Source organism: Pan troglodytes, chromosome 5 (genome assembly GCF_028858775.2).
Source record: "Pan troglodytes isolate AG18354 chromosome 5, NHGRI_mPanTro3-v2.0_pri, whole genome shotgun sequence".
Taxonomy (NCBI): domain Eukaryota; kingdom Metazoa; phylum Chordata; class Mammalia; order Primates; family Hominidae; genus Pan; species Pan troglodytes.
The window spans coordinates 171266009-171288052 of record NC_072403.2 but is presented as its reverse complement, the minus strand read 5'-3'; the positions used below and the strand labels follow the sequence as shown (position 1 = coordinate 171288052).

At 41.7% G+C, this 22044-nt stretch overlaps 1 protein-coding gene across 2 annotated transcripts in view; it reads right to left on the bottom strand.

Annotated features, from left to right (window-relative positions):
* Positions 1-22044, bottom strand: part of FNDC1 (fibronectin type III domain containing 1) — a 102217-nt gene that overhangs the window by 14475 nt on the left and 65698 nt on the right. For both annotated transcript variants that reach the window (XM_518834.8, XM_009452328.4), the window contains 7 exons: positions 21084-21184; positions 18739-18850; positions 17447-17887; positions 10760-10828; positions 8536-8679; positions 6186-6416; positions 1048-1156 (listed from right to left, as the gene is read on the bottom strand). In XM_518834.8, coding sequence (XP_518834.8) covers positions 1048-1156; positions 6186-6416; positions 8536-8679; positions 10760-10828; positions 17447-17887; positions 18739-18850; positions 21084-21184 — 1207 coding nt within the window. The remainder of the gene's footprint in view (positions 1-1047; positions 1157-6185; positions 6417-8535; positions 8680-10759; positions 10829-17446; positions 17888-18738; positions 18851-21083; positions 21185-22044) is intronic.

Genomic DNA, 22044 nt, shown 5'->3' with positions numbered 1-22044 from the left:
GCTCATTCAGTAGCCTTTCGGTGCCCACAGCTAGTGTTCAGATTCTACACCCTTTACCACATGCCTGTCTAATGAGGGCCATTTTGTTCCAACCTCCTCCATGTTCCTCGGCCTGTGTAGAAAATGAGAGGCCTTGGGTGCACCCTCACCTCACTTCGAGCTCTTTGCTAGGCAAATATGGTGGCTCCCCACAACAGCAGTCTGCTGGACCCATTTGTACCAGCTTGTGAGAGCCAGTCATTAAGTATTCAGGAAGTCTGCAAGCCCATGGTGGCTTAAAATTGGCCAAAATGGTAGTATTTACACCATAGAAATTGGCAAATGCTATCAACCAAGGAAGTTTTTTCCCAGAGAGCCAGTTTACCAGCACACCACTCTTGACCCTCAAGTGCTTGGTGCTTTCCCATGCTCACCCACCCAGGAGCTTTCCGAGGGTCATTACCACCAAAACCAGATGGCATAAAAGGGGAAAGAACAGTCACTCTCTTTGTGCTCCTGGGAGCCAGTTTTGCCTATTTCATGCCAAGGGCAATAAACTCTGGCTTCCAAAATGATTCTCTGGCCAGCCACGCCTAGTTTATGAAGACATGCTTATAACCTCTACAAATGTGTAAAATGCATCTTTCTTGAATGATGTGAACTTCTATGTCACAGAGTTTGGGAACCAGTTCATTAAAGTGTTTAGTGATTGCAGCTCCATTTTCACATATGAAGGTTACGATGCCTAGTGCCACAATATTGGGACTAAAAATGGACCAATTCTTTCAACACAGGTAACAACTTTTCTTTCCCTAATGGCAGGTAGTGTTTAGGTAAACAGGGAGGAAAATATAAGCACAATAGCCTAACAATGACAATACATACAGTCATTTCTTCTAAGAAACTTATATGACATATGGTAAGCATGCATTGACATTCTATTAGAACCAAACAGGGTATTCAAAGAAATCACAAAAACATTTTGATTCCTCCCTTCATTTCCAACCAAAACAAATCAGCAACCATGCACATGGGTCTCATCTTTTCTAAATGACTGACACATCATACCTCGTGTTGGGCTTTAGGTTCTCAATGGGCAAGTGAGTTACTGATGAAGCTTGAGTGGACCACTTGTTCCTGATGAAGTCTTCATAGGATGCACTGTAAACCAAGTAACCTGAAAATGGAAACAGGAAAAACCCAATGGACACCAAGGAACCAAGTCACACACAAGATGTAACCCACTGAGGACAGGTGTGAGGCAAAGCTGCAGGTGCAGCTCCACGTGGGAACTACAGGAAGGAGGGCACGCGGCACTGTGGGACAGGATGGGATGTAACACTGGTACCTTCTGCTGAATCCAGATGGGGATGACAAAACTAAGACACTTCCTGATGACCTGCTGGCCCCCTACTTCTCTTGCTCATTCCCCAGCCTTCCCCATCGCCTCAGAACTAATCACGTCTCATCTTGATCACACAGAGAAAAACAAAAGTAGAAGAAAAAAGCAGTGCCCTCCACACATGTATTTAAGAACTTCCGGGTAAGATAGTACACCATTGCCCTGCACAGGAAACGAAGAATGTTGCTGGTGGATGCTGTGCATGTGTGCGGGGCTGAGAGACCCCACACGCCCAGGGGTCCCATGCCCACTTGGTGAAGGCTGTCCTGCGATTTCTCATTGCTGAGTATCTGTGCTGCTCTTGCCCTCACTGTCTAATCACAGCAGTGAGGCAGCTCTTCTTTCTATTGTCCAACCTGCTCTCTCTTATTTGCTAATAACAGACCTCAGTGGGTGCACCCTTGGCCCTGACACCTGCCCAGCCTTTACAACTGTCCCAGGAGGCAAAGTAAAGTTCATCCCACAGCTCAGCGCATCCCATATCCTAGGTCTTTTATGTGTACACAGAAGGAGAAAACATTTGTCAAGCACTTCCTTTGAGCCAAACATTATGCCAACTAGGTACTCTCAGTTGAATTTGACTTTGATTAATCCTCATGATCCTAGTATGTAGGTATTGCCTTCCTCATTTTGACACATGAGGAAACTGAGTATTAGCAATAGGTTAAATATCTTGTCTAAGTTCACAAGTATTGATTCATTCAACAAATATTTGTTGTGCAACTACTTATTTGCCAGACATTATACTAAGAGCTGGAGATAAAGTAGTGACCAGAAGCTCATGAAGCAGCAGGGTGCACTGGGAAACAGAATGACACAGCTGAGTTGAGTGCTCTGCAGGACCAGTCCACGATGCTGTGAGAGGGTGTGTAGCGGGAGCTGGCCCACCATGGAGGACACAAAGAGCTTCCCTGGGGTCACAGAAAAGGAGTTGACATCTGAAGGATAAGAAGCAGATAAGCTGTGTGGTAGGAGGTGGGATGGATTCCAGGTAGTGGGAATCCTGGGCAAGACACTGAAGAGGGAGGACCCGGGAGAAGGCAGTGTGGCTGGAAACCATAAGTGGCAGGAATGGGTGACATGAGCTGAAGCTGAAGCAGCACAGATGGGAAAACTAGGCAGCACCCTTGAGCCAAGCTAGGCTTTTGCTTTTCATTCCAAAAGAAAGGGAAAGACAGTTAAGACATTAAACCTATACAATTAGGTCTGCATATTCAACACATCTCTCCTGTGCAGAATGCCGAATGGATTGGGTGTGGGAGTGCAGATGTGGATGGGACAGTCTAGTTAGACAGCTCTTACAGTAACCAGGTGAGAGATGGCAATAGCTTAGATAAGCACGGCATCTAACGGAGAGAAATAGATGGGTTCAAGAGGAATCCAGACAGCAACATTGGCCAGATTTAATGATGAGTTGAATATAGAAGTGAGATAGAAGGAGACTTGAAGATGCTTCTAAGGCTTCAGGCTTGAGCAAATGTGTGGAAAGTGGGACAGTTCTCTGAAATGGGAACACAGATAAGGGCCAGATTTGGGAATGGGAAGGATGGGAAGGATCGTGAGTCTGATTTTTTTTTTTTTTTTTTTTTTTGAGACGAAGTCTCGCTCTGTTGCCCAGGCTGGAGTGCAGTGGCACTATCTCAGCTCATTGCAAGCTCCACCTCCCGGGTTCACACCATTCTCCTGCCTCAGCCTCCCGAGTAGCTGGGACTACAGGCACCCACCACCACGCCCAGCTAATTTTTTTGTATGTTTAGTAGAGACGGGGTTTCACCATGTTAGCCAGGATGAGTCTGATTTTTTATACACCAAGTCTGAGATGCTCTGGAGACATCCCAGTGATGACATCAAGTGATTTTACGATTTGCATCTGATTTTACTATTTGGGGCTCAGAGGAGAGGATGGCCTGGCCTTGAGATATAAATCAATGACTCATTTCTGAGATGAATTAAAACCATGTGCATGGTTAAGACTCTGAGGGGAGAGAAGACAGAGCAAGAGGAAAAGAGGCCCCAGGACCAAGCCTTGAGAAATTCCACCACTGAATGTTGTACAAGCCTGCAAGGAGATGAAGAGGTTGAGAGAGATCACACAAGTTAAGAAGAAGGAAAAGATCAATAACATCGAATGCACCTAAGAGGTACACGTGATTTTATTTAGCACCCTATGATCACTGATTAGTGTCACACAACTAACAGATGGGCAAGCTGGGCCTGGAAGCCAGGTGAACTGGACCCTGGAGCCCTCCCCACACTGTTCCCTAGAGGAGAGTCATTGAACTTGGGAAGAGTTGCTGCCCTCCTCACGGCATTTCCCGTCTGGCACAGTGCAGTCAAGCCCTGCATGCTTCCACTGGTGCTGCACACAATGGCCCACCCCAGAGGGGACGGAGGTCACACGTGTGCCATGGAAACCCAGCTTCCGATGGAGTTGGCAAAGCTTAGACTCTTGGACCTCTGGCTTCCATCAGAACCCTGCGTTTCCCAGGTAAGGCACTGGTTTCTCAGCTGATCCTGTGTCTGGGTTTTGAGGGCTTTGGGATTTTGATAAGGTGCTTGCTGAGCACATCATAACTCCTGATCTCTCTGTTGTTCTCATCAAAACCAGTCCTGAAAGTGACTGATGAGCTGGTCCTGAAAAACTAAGAGGTCATCACGTTGGTGATTTCCTACAGAATCACTCCTAATAAAGTAATAACTTCATTCATTAGGAGTGATTTGGGAAAGCAACAGTTTGCAGGCAGGAATTCTAGGAGTTTCACACTGTTCGGGCACCACCTCATTACACATTGACTTGACTGCTTGTGAAAGAAAGAATGGCAGGTGAAAATGAGCAGAGCACACAACATCCATGTAGCCAGCAGGATTCAAATGCCCTGCAGGGGGCCCGATAATGTGATGCTCCGTTTAAGTTTAGGATGTATTCACTTGGCTTCATTGTTCTGCAGATGAAAGAGCCGGTGTTTGGTTCACTAATGGATGACGAGCTGCCGCTATTCTCTCTCTGAGCCTTGTGGAGTCTGGTGTTTTCCCCCACAACACAGGGCGTCATGTGCTGCAGTGTTCCACAGTAATCAGCTTGACAGGAGTTGGCACGGCTCTGTATTGGGAGTTCCTTATAAACACCTCATCCGTATTATTTATGCTAGTGTCATGAGTACTCATGATTAGGGCTCTGAGGTTTCGTTTCGGATGAGGTGCAGGGTGGGGCATGTGAGGACACTAAGGCTCTAGGGAGCTTTGAATGGCTTGGAATGCCTAGGCATGGGTGTTTCAGAAGCCCGACCTCTACAGGACAATACAGAAATCACATCTAAATTAAGTCTCAGAGACATTTGTTGGGAGTTCTCTGAAAGCTCCTTCTTCACTGCAAGAACCCTTGAGGCATGTTTAGTGGGGCCAATACACTCTCATTCTGCAGCCAATGTTTCTTAGAAGCCCCTTGAATCAGGATGCAGTGATATATTTATGTTAAGTAATATCTGTTATGCAAGAGGTCAAAAGCTAAACAGCTTAAAGTAAGGTTTTAAATTATTTTTCTGTATGCTTTCTTGCTTGCTTTTAAAAATTAAATTTTTAAAAATTTAATTGCAATTAAAAATTGAAGTGTGTTCAATTAATAAAAAGTTTTTCTGGATGTTTGATTACAAGCTTGCCTCCTTCCATTGATTGATTTGCATTCTATTTGGAACACCACAGACTTCACGGCGGTCCATGTAGCACCTACCTAGGACTGCACTTTTAGTTCTGCTAAAGACTCGAACCCCTTAATCCCAAACCCTCCCTGCATCCCACGCCCTTCAGTCTCACCTGGCAGAACACCTAGAAGCCTTCTTTTCTGTGTCCCTTATTCTAGCTTTTGCGCTGCTGTACAAATTCCACAAGAGAAGATGCTCTTTGGATATTCTTGGACACATTTTTTCATTGTAAGATATAATAGTGGGAACACCAAGACAAGCACTAGAAATTTTGAGTTGTGCGAACTGCACTAGCACAATAATGGCAGAGAATGTCAAACTCTGACCTCTAATGCGACCGCTACCTCCCAGTCAGAGACACACACAGCCACAGCCATACTTCTTCCTCTTACACAGCTCAGAGGCCCAGAAAAAAAATTTGCAACTATTCACAGAAAATATCAATTCTCTTTCCATAAGAACTTAAATTTCAAGATGTATCTTCAAATATGTCCTTGGCAGAGTGAACTTAAACATCTCAGAGGCCAAGGAGGCTCAAGATCCTTGGGCATTTTTTCATCACCTCCTATTCCCACATAAGGAACTGAGAAGCACCCAGATTTGTCTGGAAGCACCCAACAGACGTGAAAGGAGAGAAAGAGGCAGAGGCACAAGCCCAGGGCTGACTCCAAAAAGGGACAACTGTGTGGCCCAGCGGGAGCTTATGGTCACGCTCACTGCAGGATCTGATCCTGCAAGGGGCTAGCTGGACCCCCTGGCCATTTGCAAGATTACAGGATGTTAGAGATGTAGTGATGTTTTGCATATGGGGAAATCAAGGCCCAGAAAGATGAAGTACCGAGCTCAAGATCATGCAAATCAATCTGGGACAAGGATTTAGGACTTCTGACTTCCATCCAGTACTCCTTACCCTACCCCATGAGGCTTCCATTGTTGCCTATATTTAATCCAGTTGAAGGAAGACATCTATCCATCATCCCATTCATCCATCCAACCCATCCAACCCACTCATCCATGCATGCACCCATCCACTCATCCACCATTCTTTATTGTCCACATTTCCCACCTACAGATCATGGGAACTCTGATATCTGCTTAGGACACACCTGTGACCACATCTCCTGGGGTGGCTTTGTCCCAGTCCACAATGACAAATGAGTGGCAGCCTTCCACGGCCACCACGGTGATGTTGCGGGGAGCATGCTGGGGAGGCAGGTCACTCTTCTTCAGGTCATTGGGGATGATTTCATCCAGGCTGTCCACTTGGAAGTGATCCAGTGCATCAGTCAGAGAGCACGGGGCCGATGGGTCTTTATTTAGGTACGTCACGTAAGGAGCTGGAAAAGAACAGAGATAACCAACTGGATTGCTGGAGGCTTTTTCTGGAGGCAGAAACATAGCATCTGTTCCACAGAGTCAGACCCACCATTCAGTCTCTTCCTGCTGGACGGAGGCTCCATCAGCCTTGATGCCAAGCTCAGAAACACACCCCCAGCTCTCCTTAATGGATCCATGTGTTTGTGTCTTTCAATCTGGTAATTCCAAAAGATCCTATTGCCCCATGGACATCAATGACTATGCCCTCAAAGTGGTTTTGAGAGATCATGAAACTATAATTCAATGTAATATAAGCCTGCAGCTAGCTGCCATTCCTGTGCCCCACATTTGGAAAAGGGTGAGTCAGGCCCACCCAACACTTTACTAGCATTCTCTCAACACAGTTCATTTCCTTGACTATCTTGGGACCAGGAAAAAATCTATACTGATCAAGATATGCAGCCTTTAGCTTCAACCCTGGGTGGCCTTCCCTAGAGCTTCATAAACCCCCACAACAATCTGGAGCATCTGTGCATAAGGCCCGGCCTGAACTACTGTCTACAACATTACTACTCAGTATAACAACAGCTACTCACATTTACAGATGGCTGAAGATTTTTCTACATACATTATTTCAGGGGATACACAGCCCTGGGAGTAAGGCAGGATATGAACCGATGGCCTCATGTTACCATCTCGCCTGCCAATGCTGAGAGTGCCCACTATGCAAGGATCAGACAGCAGGCTGTCACCCCCAGCCCTTAACTCTTTCTATTATATCCCACTAAATTAGAAATGCCAAGGACTTGGGATTGGGGCTTTATATATGCAAAACTCTCAAGTGATGTCCAGTAACAATGTCTGGCAATTTCTGAAGATTCCACTGTATCTTTTGGTGCTAGGTTGTCATTCTCAGTGGCTATTTGGACTGAATGCAGTTTTTAGCTTCTCTATTTGACTTTTGGGCAAATAATGAAACTAAGGCAGAAGTCAAGAAGTTCTTTGTAACTAATGAGAACAAAGATACAGAGTCCCTGGGACACAGCTAAGGCAGTGTTTTCCAAAAATTAGTCTGAAGCTAGGCCTTTAGAACTTGTCCATGGGTCTTATCAGGAAGTTTGGGGAGTGGGCTCCTATGCTTTAGAGAGTCGTAGACTTATGAAAAGAGCCAGACAATAGTAAGCCTTTAGCGTTTAGAGGAGTTCTGTGGAACAGCTAATAATAGCACAGAAAGCATTTCAATTCCTGTCATGGAACTGCCGGGAGAGAAGTCAGCGCATGTGGTAAACGCAGCCTGGCAGCTGCATGCCAGAGACCCGTGTTAGTGTCTGCCTCAGGAACGCCACCTCAAATTAATATTCTTGTTCTTCAAGTATGTGTGGTTTAGACACTCAGTCACTACATCTTGGCTAGCAAGAGCTGTTCTCTGCTCATGGCAGAACAGTTGTTTTGGAAACAGAAAAGTGTGATATTAGTTTAAGCTGTTGCTTGTCTCCACTTAGTAATATATTAATCCAGCTGTCTCATTAATGAGGTTCATTAAGGGCATGGGAAAAGAAGACTTGCAAGACTTAATGCAGTTTAGTTTCACAGAATTTCCTATTGAAACTGTTTTAATTACTGAGAAAGAAGAGTAAAATGAATTTCTAGATCCCAAATCCTTGAAGCTAATGAAAGTGATAGGAAATAATGAAAGAAAAAAGCTTCCCCTCCATGACATTATAGGCACTAGTGGCTCAATTCAGTAAGCAGCTAACCTTTTAGGAAGAATCTAACAGATAGTACACACACAAGGCCCAGTGGTAAGTCTTGTCGTAGAAAAACTGGCTACAATAAAAACACTCATGTTCCCTGGTCCAGATGGTTTTTAAGTGTTTCTTACTCTTAGTCTATGCAAGGCAGTCTCTCTCAGCTCTCTCTGTTGGACACCAAATCCTCCCCTCTTCTGATTTTGGCAGAAAGCAAAATAATACATATCTACATAAGACTGACTCACTCAATTATCCCCAGTGGAAACTTCATTCTGGGAAAACTTCTCAAAATGCACTGCCTTGGCGAGGCCAAAAGATTAGTAATGCTCTTCTTCAAAGACCAAAAGTTAAAAACCCATGTTTCTCTGATTAAGGACATTATATTTACCAACAAATCGTTTCCTTCCAGCCAGATCAAATTCTTCTTCAGGAAAGGAACTGATGGCGCCTTCTTCTGGGATCACCCTCGGTGTGGTAGCAGTGGTAGAAGGCTCAGTGGTGGTTGGTGGCCTTGACGTCTCAAATTCATAATCTGAAATGATATGAAGCCTCTGTAATTGGGCACTGCCAGAAAAGGAGCACTGTCTATAGTCAAATGATACCTTCTTACATTCAACTGTAGGCTGAAACCCAGACAGACACACACACACACACAGACACACACACACACACACACCAAAATAAATGTTATGCCCAAACGTAATTTGTTTCTACTAAAATACTATTTCTTCCCATTTCTGTCCCTGCAGAAAAGAAGCTGCAGACAGAAGAGAGAAAAGGCAAAAAGAAACACATATGACCAGAAAAATGGGGTTTTAGACTCAGAGCTGGAGAGAACCTTAGAATCCATCCACTGTAGCATTGTAGCTCATGGCACTGGCCCAAAGCCATGCTCTACCTGCATAATGTTCCCTTTTAGAGAATAAAAGGTAACATCAAAAAATAACCTTGAAATTTTTTCTTAAAAAAATTTTTTTTGGCCAGGTGTGGTGGCTCACGCCTGTAATCCCAGCACTTTGGGAGGCCGAGGCAGGTGGATCACAAGTTCAGGAGATCAAGACCATCCTGGCCAACATGGTGAAAGCCCGTCTCCACTAAAAATACAAAAATTAGCTGGGCATGGTGGCGCACACCTGTAGTCCCAGCTACTCAGGAGGCTGAGGCAAAAGAATCACTTGAACCCAGGAGGCAGAGGTTGCTGTGAGCCAAGATCACGCCACCGCACTCCAGCCTGGCGACAGAGCGAGACTCCATCTCAAAAAAAAAAAAATTCTTTTTTCTCCCATGTATGAACTTTTTCTGGGCATGGGGGGTGGGATTAATCCTGCCAAGACAACTAATCCTTTAACATTTGAAAAAGAAAATAAAACTGCCCCTTTTTCAAACTGTTCAAAGATAAGAAAGATGCTTAGTATTTTCAAAGGTGCTAAAAAAATCTTCGTTTGCTTTCTAACATCTGCTGTTTTTCTTTTAAGTCAGTTTTTGTTTGAAAACCTTGGGATTAAACCACTACATCGAGCTTTATTATGAATAAGTAACACATCAAAGGTGACATTGTTTGCACAGTTGTGATTTAAGACAATTAGAGCTATGAATAATTGCAGAAAAGGTGGACCTCAAAAGTGAGAATCCTGAGCCCTGGTGTCAAAGGCCGGCACTGGGTGTGGACAAGATTCCTTTAAGAACTTCTTCAACTGCAGAGGCAACTTCCAAATCACACAAAACAATCACAAGGTCCTAAGTGTAATAATACCATTAGTTACCACTTATTGAATGACTCTCCCAGATGCTGGCCAAGGCACTTTGTATTCTTAACCTTAAAAAAAAAAGTGTTTTATTGTTTGAAATGGGGTGTTGCTCTCTCACCCAGGCTGGAGTGCAGTGGTGCCATCATAGCTCAAACTCCTGGGCTGAAAACAATCCACCTGTCTCAGCCTCTCAAGTAGCTGGAACTACAGGTGTGTACTCCCATACCTGGCTAATTTTTTAATTTTTCGTAGAGATAGGGTCTTGTTATGTTGCCCAGGCGGCTTTTGAACTCCTGGGCTCAAGTGATCCTCCCTCCTTGACCTCTCAAAGTGTTAGGATTACAGGCTTGAGCCACTGCGGCCGGCCTCTGATCCTAATCTTACAAACCTACCCTTGAAAAGATTCTATGATAAGAAATCAACAGATCTAAGCATCACATATTTTATGTAATTAGAAAAGGAGAGAAAAGAAAGGAATGAGAAAGAGAAGAGCTAAGTAAGGAAGTTGGACTTGGTTAAACAAGTAAGTTTTATAAATAAAGGTTGAAGGGGAGCCCAGATGGATAGCTCCAGAATTCCTTGGGTCCAAGGAGGGTGGGGAGGGAGGGAACGGGGAGCACAGGGACCAGATGGGAAGCTGCATCTGCGTGTTAAGCACACAGTTTTTCTTAGATCAAATATGCATTTGGGGGTGACAAAGAAGCGTGGGGTACAACCACCCTTCCCTAAGCCAGCCCTCAGCATCGCCACCGGCCCAAAGCTCTAAAGGAAACTTCCATCAAGATCATCCACTCAATAGTTACAATCAGATCCTTTGATTAGGAAAGAAAGTGTGCAAATAATTTTTCAAAAGCCAGTTTGTACCTTCATCATATATAACGTAGGCCTCTTCCGTAGGTACTGCAGTGTCGGTCTCCAAGCCTGAGAACTCATCTAGTGAGGACAGAGAAAAGGACCGGTCATCCAGCGCTCCTTCTCCAGGGTTCTCTCAGAAGCAGGCCCCAGAGCGTGACAATTCATTCACCTCAAGCAGGTCATGAAAACAAGTCCCCAAGGCCAGAGTCTCCATAATTTTTTCAGGAGGAAAATCATCAAAGCACTGAAATGGAACCCAGACTTTCTCTCCTTTGGGCCCAGGAAAGGGCGATACAAATGCCTGCCCCATTAGGAGCAAACACCCCACTCCACGTTCCCAGACTCCTCAGCACCACCAAGCTCTCTCTCACCTCCCTCCCACCACCTCAGCCCACTCGCCCGCATGCCTGCAGGGCTCTGATGCTGAGGGAAGGCCCCTGGCCCCTCATGCCACAGCAGGCGCTCTCAGGAAGCAGTCACGAGAGACAGAAGAGAGTGGGCGGTTGGTGCTCAGGATGGTGACAAAAAGCCCCTCACATGTGAACTCCCCTGTTCATCAGTCTTCATTCCTCCACCTCCTCCATCTTGCTTCTGGAATATTCTAGAAGCAGGGTAATTTCCTACCTCTTCTACATCCCAACTTGGCATACTCTACCAATGAGAGTTCCTTGTGCTTCTCCACTTCCTACTGAGTTCCCACCCACTCTCACTGACTCAGGAGATAAATCAGATTTCTTAATTTGCATAGGAAATTTGGAAACATATGCCAATCATTGCAAATTTCTCTTTACAGATTGGGCTGCACTAACCAATAGATCTATTTTGACTACAGAATTATACTTTAAATGTAATATAAAATTTCAGATGTGATTTTTGGAAAAGCCAGGAAACCCTGGTTAGAAGAACTATTAAAATTACCATAATGACTAAACCGATATTATAAGCATAAGTAACATATGAGTGATTTAAGAAAGGTGAGTGATTTAAGCATAAAAGGCATCTTCACCTCCATTATCAGGGTAGTTTAAGCAGAAGTCTTTTGGGAAAGATGTGATGGAATTGATTATACTATTTCTCTACTTGGGAGATACAGATGTAGCTGTAAAAAGGAGAACATCTCACTGTAGCTGATAAAATCTTGAGGCAAAAGGTTTTATAGCTAAAAAAAAAAATTGTAGGAATTCCTTTCCTCCCTTTGACCTGAAGTCCACAGCAATTATATATAACTCTCTAAACTTAATGCACCCTCAAAAGGGGGCAAGGTGGGGAAAACAGGAAGAAGTGACTAGTGGATGATTTCCCAGATGTCTTCTGTGTATCAGCCACTTTTATGTATATATAATTTCACAACAAACGCTTGAGATACATTGAGCTTATAAATACCCACTTCTCAGCTGATATGGTTTGGCTGTATCCCCACCCAAATCTCATCTTAAATTATAATCCCCATGATACCTACATGTCCAGGGAGGGATCTGGTGGAAAGTGATTGGATTATGGGGGCAGTTTCCCCCATGCTGTTCTCATGATAGTAAGTAAATTCTCACGAGATCTGATGGTTTTATAAATGGTAGTTTTTCCTGCACACTTGCTCTCTCGTTCTCGCTCTCGCTCTCTCTCTCTCTCGCCTGCCACCATGCAAGATGTGCCTGCTTCCCCTTCTGCCATGATTGTAAGTTTCCTGAGGTCTCCCCAGCCATTTAGAACTGTGAGTCAATTAAACCTCTTTCCTTTATAAATTATCCAGTCTCAGGTAGTATCTTTATAGCAGTATGAAAACGGACTAATACATCAGCCAAGGACACCAAGGCTCTGGGAGGATTTACAGCATGCCTGAGACATGCAGATGGTAAAAGACAGCAAAAAGAGAATGTGAACTTCAGGTACTCTGGCTCCAAAGACTACTTACTTTATACTACATAAAACTGCCTCCACTTCTTAAAAGTTGAACTAACCAATAAAATTATTTGTAAATATGAAGATGCTCTATTAGAATCACCATTCCACAGTGTAATTAAGGGGAAATTGAAGTAGAAGGTATATAAACTCCTATGTCATTATTCTACCAGCCTTTTTAGCCTAGTTTGAATGACATGAATATTACATTGTAAAAACAAACTCCACCCACAAAGGGCAATGGCAACCTCGAGTAGTCTGTCCAGCCCTCCTGGGATCACAGTAAGAAGCCCCCAGCTCCTATTCTGAGGCCCAAGAGATGGCCCTTGAGGCAATGACTCTGGTGTGTTCTGATGCAGCCAATGAATGTTAAGCAGAGAGAAGTTGTAAATTATCCATCCGTTTAGGGGTGGAATGGCCATTTCATGAAAAACTATTAAACACAAACTTTCCTTTGGTCATTCCGATGTCAATATACCTGGGATCCAAGACAAATTACTTCTGAGCTTATTCAAATCAGTTTTCAGGTTCACACCCTGTAAACTTTGGGATTATCTTGCCATTGTTTCCTGGCCTACCATTTTCTTTCCGTTGTCAATTTAACCTTTAGGAATGTCGTCTTGCTTTTCCTCATTATCAGTTCAGTGTCATTTCTTTTCCTTATTGCTTTTCGCCAGATAAAAAACAAATACATTGTAAGGTTTTTGCATCACAGGGTGAACAAGAAAAGGGAAAAGTATATCATTTCCTTCATGGACTCTGGTGTTATGGGTAACTCCTTGAGGTGCTGAAATACTCCAGTGCATGCAGCAGGCCACAGAAATGATGCTTTTACCAGCAAATGAGTTCACTTCCTGAGATGAGTGACAGTTAAGTCCTCTGGCATTAAGTAAACAATCTACTGGGTGATTTTGGTGTTCTTTTTCTTAAGACCAAATAAACATAGGCATAATTTTTCTAAAATAGGACCATCCTGGCTCCAAGTAAAAATAACTTTCAGATGTAATGAAATATATTTACAATTAAAAAAAAAGTTGACCACCTTACTTTGGCCCACCTGAATGTCATTTTAAACCATTCAGAACTATGTAAAACTGGATATTTTACAAGTCAACTCAGCACAAATGTGAAAAGCTTCAGCCTCTTCACATAAACATAGTTGCCAGCCATCAACCATAGTCGTTTTGTTTATTCTCTTCAGTAGTTTATCAAGTAGGCATGAAAAAAATAAGTGAAAAATGTCACCAAAGAAGTAAGGCTTTTGCTCCAGAGATATTAAAAAATATTTTTAAAAATTATTCTCAGTAGAAGTTTAGAGACAGAAGGTAAATGACAGCCATTTGAAACTCAGGGATATTTGCACATTGTACAGTTGGTCCAGCTCAAATGAATTTTTGAATTTCTCAGTATTTTCTATCTGGAGACCCAGCTGTGGTGGGGAAGATCTGTTTTCCATAATGACTGATGTTTTTCTGCAACTTTTAACAAGGTCATGCTACAAATTCTTGAAGATGTTCATTTGGCTCATCACATTCCATATATATCATCTATTATCAGATTTGCTGTAGATACAGAACCTGAAAAAAAAAAAGAGCACTGGCTTTTAGGACATGGAAAATGCCTATACCTTAAGGTCTTGCTTGGATATCCAAAGGTACATACTTAGGTACCACAAGGAATTAGAGATGAAGCAGAAGACATTGTCTCAACGGCAAGGAGTTTATTATCCAACAGAGAAGTCAGATCAAGTAGAACAAAACCAAACAAACAAAACAAATGTTCAAGGCAGCATTATTCACAATAACCAAAAAGTGGAAATAACCCAAATGACCACTGACTGATGAATGGAAAAAATGCTGTATATCCATACAATGGAATAAAAAAAATGAAGTACTGATGTATTCTATAATGTGAATGAATCTTGAAAACAATTATGCTAAGTGAAAGAAGCCAGACCCAAAAAGCCACATATGACATGATTCCATTTATACAAAATGTCCCAAATAGGTAAATCCATAGAGAGAGAAAGTATGTTAGTGGTTTCCATGGGTTGGGAGGAGGGAGGAATGAGGGCTGACTGCTAATGAGTACGGAGTTTCTCCTGGGGTGATGAAAATATTATGGAATCTAATAGTGGTGATGATTGCACAACTGCAAATATATTAACATCCACTAACTTTAGAAGAATGAACTTTATGGTATATGAATTTTATCTCAACAGAGCTAGTATTAATACATTTTTAAAATTTAATTTCTTTTTTTAATTTTTATTTTTAAGTTCTGGGGTACAGGTGCAGGATGTGCAGGTTTGTTACACAGGTAAACATGTGCCATGGTGGTTTGCTGGACAGATCAACCCATCACCTAAGTATTAAGCCCTGCTTGCATTAGCTATTTTTCCCAATGCTCTCTCTTTCCCTACCTGACCCTCTGACAGGCCCCACTGTATGTTGTTCACCTCCCTGTGTCCATGTGTTCTCATTGTTCAGCTCCCACTTATAAGTGACAACATGCGGTGTTTAGTTTTCTGTTCCTGTGTTAATTTGGTGAGGACAATGGCTTCCAGCTCCATCCATGTCCCTGCAAAGCACATAATCTCATTCCTTTTATGGCTGCATAGTATTCCATGGTATATATGGACCACATTTTCTTTATCTAGTCTATCGTTGATGGGCATTTGGGTTGACTCCATCTCTTTGCTATTGTGAATAGTGCTGCAATGAACATACATGTGCATGTATCTTTGTAATAGTAAAAATTTAATTTCTTATCACAAAAAAAGACCACTTTCATGGTGAGTGCTCTTACTATAAAGAAAGAAAAAAGAAGAATACTAACAATAAAGGAGTGGGAGTGGGAGGGAACTTTGGGAGGTGATGGATGTGTCTGTGGCCTTAGCGGGATGATGATTTTGTGAATGTATTCTTATCCCAAACTCATCGACATGTATGGATTAAATATGCAGAACTTTTTCTATGCATACATCAAGAAAGTGGTTTAAAAAGATTAAAAGATAAAAATAACTATGATTACAGTTAATAAAGAAGAAAATGTTTAATGAAGTTGTTAGTGAAACAGTAGAAATAAGAAAGGGCATATGGAAGTCTTTTTAAACTAACAAATTATAGTGCATTAAAATGTGATATGAGGATGATACGTTACTGTCCCCACATTTAACTTTTCCATAAGACTTTGTATTGATTTGTACTTATTTTCAAATGCTGTCCAGAGGAAAATTATTCTTTAGCTTCGACTAGGGAATCAGGAGACTGGACAGGAGTGAACATATATATGTCATGATTTGAAAAGAAAATAAGGGGCAAAAATGCCAGGAAAAATATTGACTTTCATGCCAAATAAAAGTCCAAAAATATAAAGTAAATGAAGAGAACATGTTGGAAGGCCTAAATAAAAGCAGACAAAATAAAATGTGAAATAATAGCAGCTGTAATTAAAATCAAATCCAAAATAGTCAATTTTTGTTTATGACCAATTATTATGTTTTAATTATATTTCAGTCTTTAAAATTAAACACATTAATGCATGCAGAAGTCAGATGTCAATACTAGAAATTCAAAGGTAAATTCAAATTTATACTCACTGGGTCAATGGACAGAGTAGAAATTTTCTTCCCATTGTTCCTCTCCCTCTGTATGTGTTTCCATGTTTTTTTGGTGTGAATTTTTTAGATGTGTCAAGTTTTCCTGTTTATTTGTAACTTTTTCATGGAAAGGCTAACTTCCAACAGAATTCCAATTTTGGATACAGTATTCATGTTCAAACTGATTGGGCTTATCATGGTCAATAACGTTGCATAAGAATTCCAGCTTGATTCCTGAAAGGAAACATCTTCACTCTGCCTTGGTTTAAAAAGACTTAAGCTTTATAATTGTCATTGCAATTCATTTCAAACTGAGGGAAAGAAGATGAATCTCTCTCCTCCATGCCTGATGCAAATCTAGAATGACTTCTTCCAAAGCAGCTTGAGCAGGGGACTGAGCAGAAAAGATGGAGATATATTGATATACGGGCTCCACGATGGCCTGGATAAAGGTCTTCTAGCTCCTGCTCTTCAGGGAGAACAAGCCATTTTCAGAAGGAAGACAGACTTACATCAGGGGCGGCAGGATAGTGCAGATCAGCAGAGAAGGGAAAATGGCACATTCTTACCCAGTGGAAAGCCCACACTCCCACAGGAAGCCCAGCTACATGAGGATTGGCATTCTCCAAAGGAGGGCTGATCAAAAAAGTGCTCAGCTGCCGAACATGCTAGGGAAACATTCCTTTTCTTGGAGATTCTCAACAAGACTATTCAGTGATCTAAGTGTTACAACAGTAAGAAACTTATCCAACCTTGTTTAAATCACATAGCTAATCACAGAACCTTTTAAGTATATACATATATATTACAACCACTAATCTACAATATCCATTGGAACACACTTTGGGAAATGCTAGTCCAAACAAATAATGTCACAAGTTTCAGCTAAATTCTTGACTTGGGTTGTGATAAGCATCACCAAGTAAACAAAAGATGCCCAGTTAAATCTGACTTTAAGTGAACAGGAAATAATTTTTTCATATAAATATGTCCCATGTAATATTTTTATTTGCTAAGTCTTCCAACCTTAGCTGTGGCATGGTACTGTCAAACAAATCTGCTGGGACCAAAAATGCATCGGGTTGCTGCTTTGCTGTGCACGGTGCTCATCCCTCCCCTGCAGGCTCTGCCACCCTGCTCTGAGTTGCGGCGTGCTAGTGTGCCTGGTAAGTAGTTAGCATTAGAACAAAGGCAGTTACCTTCTTCAGCGTAGCACTCTGGGATCCCATTGGAGCTCATTATCAGGTTGCCATCATCGTCGTGCCGTTCCAAGGTCCCAGGGGGACAGGTGGGGATGGGAGTGGTGGGTTTGGGGGTGGTGGTGGTGGTTGTCCGCGTAGTGGTTCGGACTGTGGTTGTTGGACGCCTGGTGGTCGTGCGGCGGGTGGTGGTCATGCGGCGGGTGGTGGCAGTGGTGGGCCTCGGGGTTGTAGTGGTAGGCAGGGGCGTCGTAGTAGTGGTGGGCTGCGTGGTAGTGGTAGGGGGATGGGTGGTTTTTTTGATGACCTCCAAGCCCACCAGCGGCTTTCCTCCAAGACTCAAAATTGGCTTATCTTGGGCATTGGCCAGAGGTGTGCCATGTCGCCCCTGCCCAAAGAGTGGGAGGCCGTCAGGACTCACCACGGGGGTCCCTTCCAGATCTGAAACAAAATCAACCAATAGCTATGCAACAAGGTGAAGCAATCCAGAGAAAATAAAAAGCAAGCAATAAGTGTCTTCTCAAAGCTTATGTATTATCATGTTTTAATCAGTAAAAGGCAAAGGGATAAATGAATATTGCATCAGTATGCTCCACGATCCTGAGATAACTCTTGTGTCTAGCAAAGGAAGAAATACTTTCCTTTGCCTCATTCCTATGCCTAAGGGGGAAAAGTGTTACTTTGGATTAAAGGTGGAAAACTTCTTCTGTAAACGGCCAGGAAGCAAATATGTTAAGCCTCATAGGCCATATGGTCTCTATTGCAACTACTCAATCAGCTTTTAGAGTGCAAAAAAGAAGATAGACAATACATAAACAACACATAAAAAATGAGTTAGACAATGCATAATTAAGTGAGTGTATTGTGTTCCAGTAAAACTTTGAATATGGACACTGAAATGTGCATTTCATGTAATTATCATGCCACAAAATATTCTTTTTTCTGGCAATCATTTAAAAATGTAAAAACTATTCTGAGCTCATGGGTCTTACAAAAATAGGTAGTGGGCTACAACCTACAGGTTGTAGTTTGTGGGCCCCTCCTCTGAAAGGGCCAATTTAAGAACAAAGTAAAGGGCCACATTTTCTAGAGGGTGCAGCCTGCAGGAAGAGAACTAACGCTCTCTGGGGGAAACACCAAGTTCTGCCTCTTTTGAGGCTCTTCTTCTCACATGGGTAAAAGTAACTAACCCATGACCATTCATTATAAATGAGGGGGAGAAGGAAGATAGAAGCTGTAATTCTATGGCTAATTCAGTAGGCTTTTATTCTTTAAAAACCATTCTCCCTTACCCACAATGGTTCGACCATCTCCTCCTAGTTTAATTCGAAGAGGATTTCCATATGAATCTTGGAGGTACCTTCCTTCTGCATTCAATACTAACCCACGATCAAGGTCCACAACCTAAATCCATGACATAGATTAAAGAATATATTGGACATTTTGAAATGATCACATTAGTCCAACTATATATGTACATACCCCTGAAGCTTCCACAGAAGGAAGCCATAATGTGAGTAGAAGACATTCTTTTTGTCAATATCATTCATAAAGTCTTAAAAAATAAAGTACAGGCCGGGCACGGTGACTCACGCTTGTAATCCCAGCACTTTGGGAGGCTGAAGCGGGCAGATCACGAGATCAGGAGATCGAGACCACAGTGAAACCCCGTCTCTACTAAAAATACAAAAAAATAGCCAGGCGCGGTGGCGGGCGCTTGTAGTCCCAGCTACTCAGGAGACTGAGGCAGGAGAATGGCGTGAACCCAGGAGGCAGAGCTTGCAGTGAGCCGAGATCGTGCCACTGCACTCCAGCCTGGGTGACAGGGCAAGACTCCGTCTCAAAAAAAAAAAAAAAGTACAAAACAGTCATCTTTCATATTATAATTGCTTACCCATATAACATGTAAATTGTTTTAAGTTTCTCAAATCACAAAAGATGTTCAAAATATTTTTACCATTAAGTACATTGTGTCTAATGCTGGAAAGAAGGAAACAATGTGTCTCTCAGTTGAGGGAAGAGATTAAATAATTTGTGGCCCATCCATGTGGTAGAATATTATGCAGACAATTCTACATACATTCTACGTATATGTGAACTCAGATTACAGGGCTGGTTATTTTGCAAAAATAAAAATATATCCATTTGCATATATAAGCTTAAAACTGCAGAGAAAAAAAATTATGGAAGGTTATACCGCAAATGGTTAACAGTGGTTATCTTTGAGAAGTAGTTTGGGTGAAGAATGTTTATTTTCTGTTTCATATATTTCAATATGAATTGTTTTAACTTCTTGCAATGAATGTGAATTGCTAGCATATTAAAGACATAAAATCTTTCCATTTTGCTGTTAATGTTAAAAATCAAAGTTGCTATAACAAAAATATAATTTGTAATCACGTTGCCTAATATAGTATGCATGCAGAAAATGTCTCATTCTAAGGAACTGTAAAACTTGAAGAAAGCTATAATTATCTCTATTAAGGAACAAGCTCATGCTCTTTGCTGGTGGTTCTCAAAGCATGGTCCTGGACCTGAAGCCTCAGCATCACATAGGAACTTGTCAGATACTGAAATCACCCAGCCCTACCCGAGACTTGTATTTGACAAAATCCTCTGTGATCCTGAGCTGGCTTAAGTTTGAGAACCACTGCTTTAGACACTCAGGCTACTGGAGGAAGCCCTGCAAGCAAGTCACTTTTGTGGGTATTGTTTTGGCATTAAAATAAAATTTATATAAACTCTATTTTGAAATCTACCCCATGCTGTTTCCATTCAAAATTGTTTGCAATAGCATTTTGCTTTAATGTGCATTCTTCCTACTATAAATTTCTCTTCCTTTAAGAAATGATAACATGCATCTTTAGATCACCTATGACTGAAAATGTCATAGTCTTTTAGTACATTTCCCTAAACCTTATCATTATAAATGGGAAGTTTTGATTGGGAATTACAGTATAAATAATTTTTTTATTCTTAGAAAAAGTACTTTAAATTCCTGAATATTGTAAAGTGTTCTATTACCGTCAACCCACCAAAACCTCCTAAACATTTATCTTAACCCCAAGCAATTAAAGCTGTTTAGACATACATGAAATACTAATACATAATTTTAGTCCAACACTTGTTGGAAGATTCAAAAGATGATCTAATAAAAATTTCCAGTATCATTCAGGGTTTTTTGTTTGTTTATTTTTACCCTGTGTCCTTTGAGAAAGGATTTGAGATGACTTACAGAAAATATGTGTAATGTTTAATCAAACAATAAACAAAACCTAAAAATAAAATGAAGCTACCAGGACAGGGAAAATATAAGTTCCTTTGAACAGTCATCCATTGGGTCTATAATTGCTATGGTTGGGCCATGCATTCATTTGACCTTCCTAACCAGTCAAGGCAAATGAAAAACAAACGCCCATGCCTTATCTTGGCTATGAGAAGAAAACCAGCTAGTTACCAGGAGAACCAAAGATTTTTCCAAGTATTAAAATAAACTCTATACAAGTACATATGAGTAGTTAAAACTAGAGAAGAAGAACAAACAAAGACCACTTCATTTATCATTACACAATGTCCATCATTTTTCTCTTCTCAACAGCATGAAAACAACGGGGATGTGTAAAGAAGTTTACCCTACCCACTTTGTTCCTTGAGGGCCATTGATAATTCTCTGTCCATTCGGTTTTCCATTACTACCAGGAAGGACTTTCCCTTCTACATTTGGTCTGCCATTATAACCTACACAGTACCAAAAATAAAAATAACAGAGCCTGGTAAATTCAACATGCCCGGGAAGTTGGCTTCATACCAAATTATTAGTAGTAACACATCATTTCAAATAGAAGCTCTAAACAGAATTTTAAACCAATAGCTCAAATATACTAGATAATGATAGCCTCAAATTATGACTTCTCCACAACAGATATGAATGTCAGTTAAGAATACAGTAAAGTCACAGCTTTCTGACAATACTGTGGGAATGAGAGTGTGTGGCATAAGTAAATTTGCCATAGAAAACTTAAGATCTTAGTAGCTGTAGCTTTATTTTAGCCATGTGGAAGTTGGAGGAAGGAAGGATTGGAAGGATAGAGAAAATTATGTCTAAAATGTACTAGATGCTGTCCCACTTTCCTAGGGATGTTAAACTAAACACAGCTATTCCCAGCTGACTCAGGTCCCAGTCACCAATCGCCGAGTATAAATGCACAGTGCTGTCTCAAAGCTTGCTGAACGCTGTGGGGCTGCTTGAGAAGTATTTGCTCAGACAGTAAGAAGATGCAGCAGCACCCTTACACTTGTTGTTTCTGTCTGTCTCTGCCTCACATGGAGATGTTTCTCATCAGCTCCAGTGTGCTCTGGTCCAGCATTGACCGCTCGGCGAAGTGCTTGGGCTTTCTGACCGCTACTCGCAGGTCAGACACTTATTTCTCTCATTCCTTCATTTATTTATTAAATATTTATGGAGTTCCTGCTATGTACAAGGGAACGTTGAGTTTTACATCTACTCTCAGGGTGCTAGGTTTGATTAAAACAGTCAATCTTAGTGGAAAACTGAGTTTGATATGGGGCATTGTTCTATGTCTTTACATTGGGCTAAA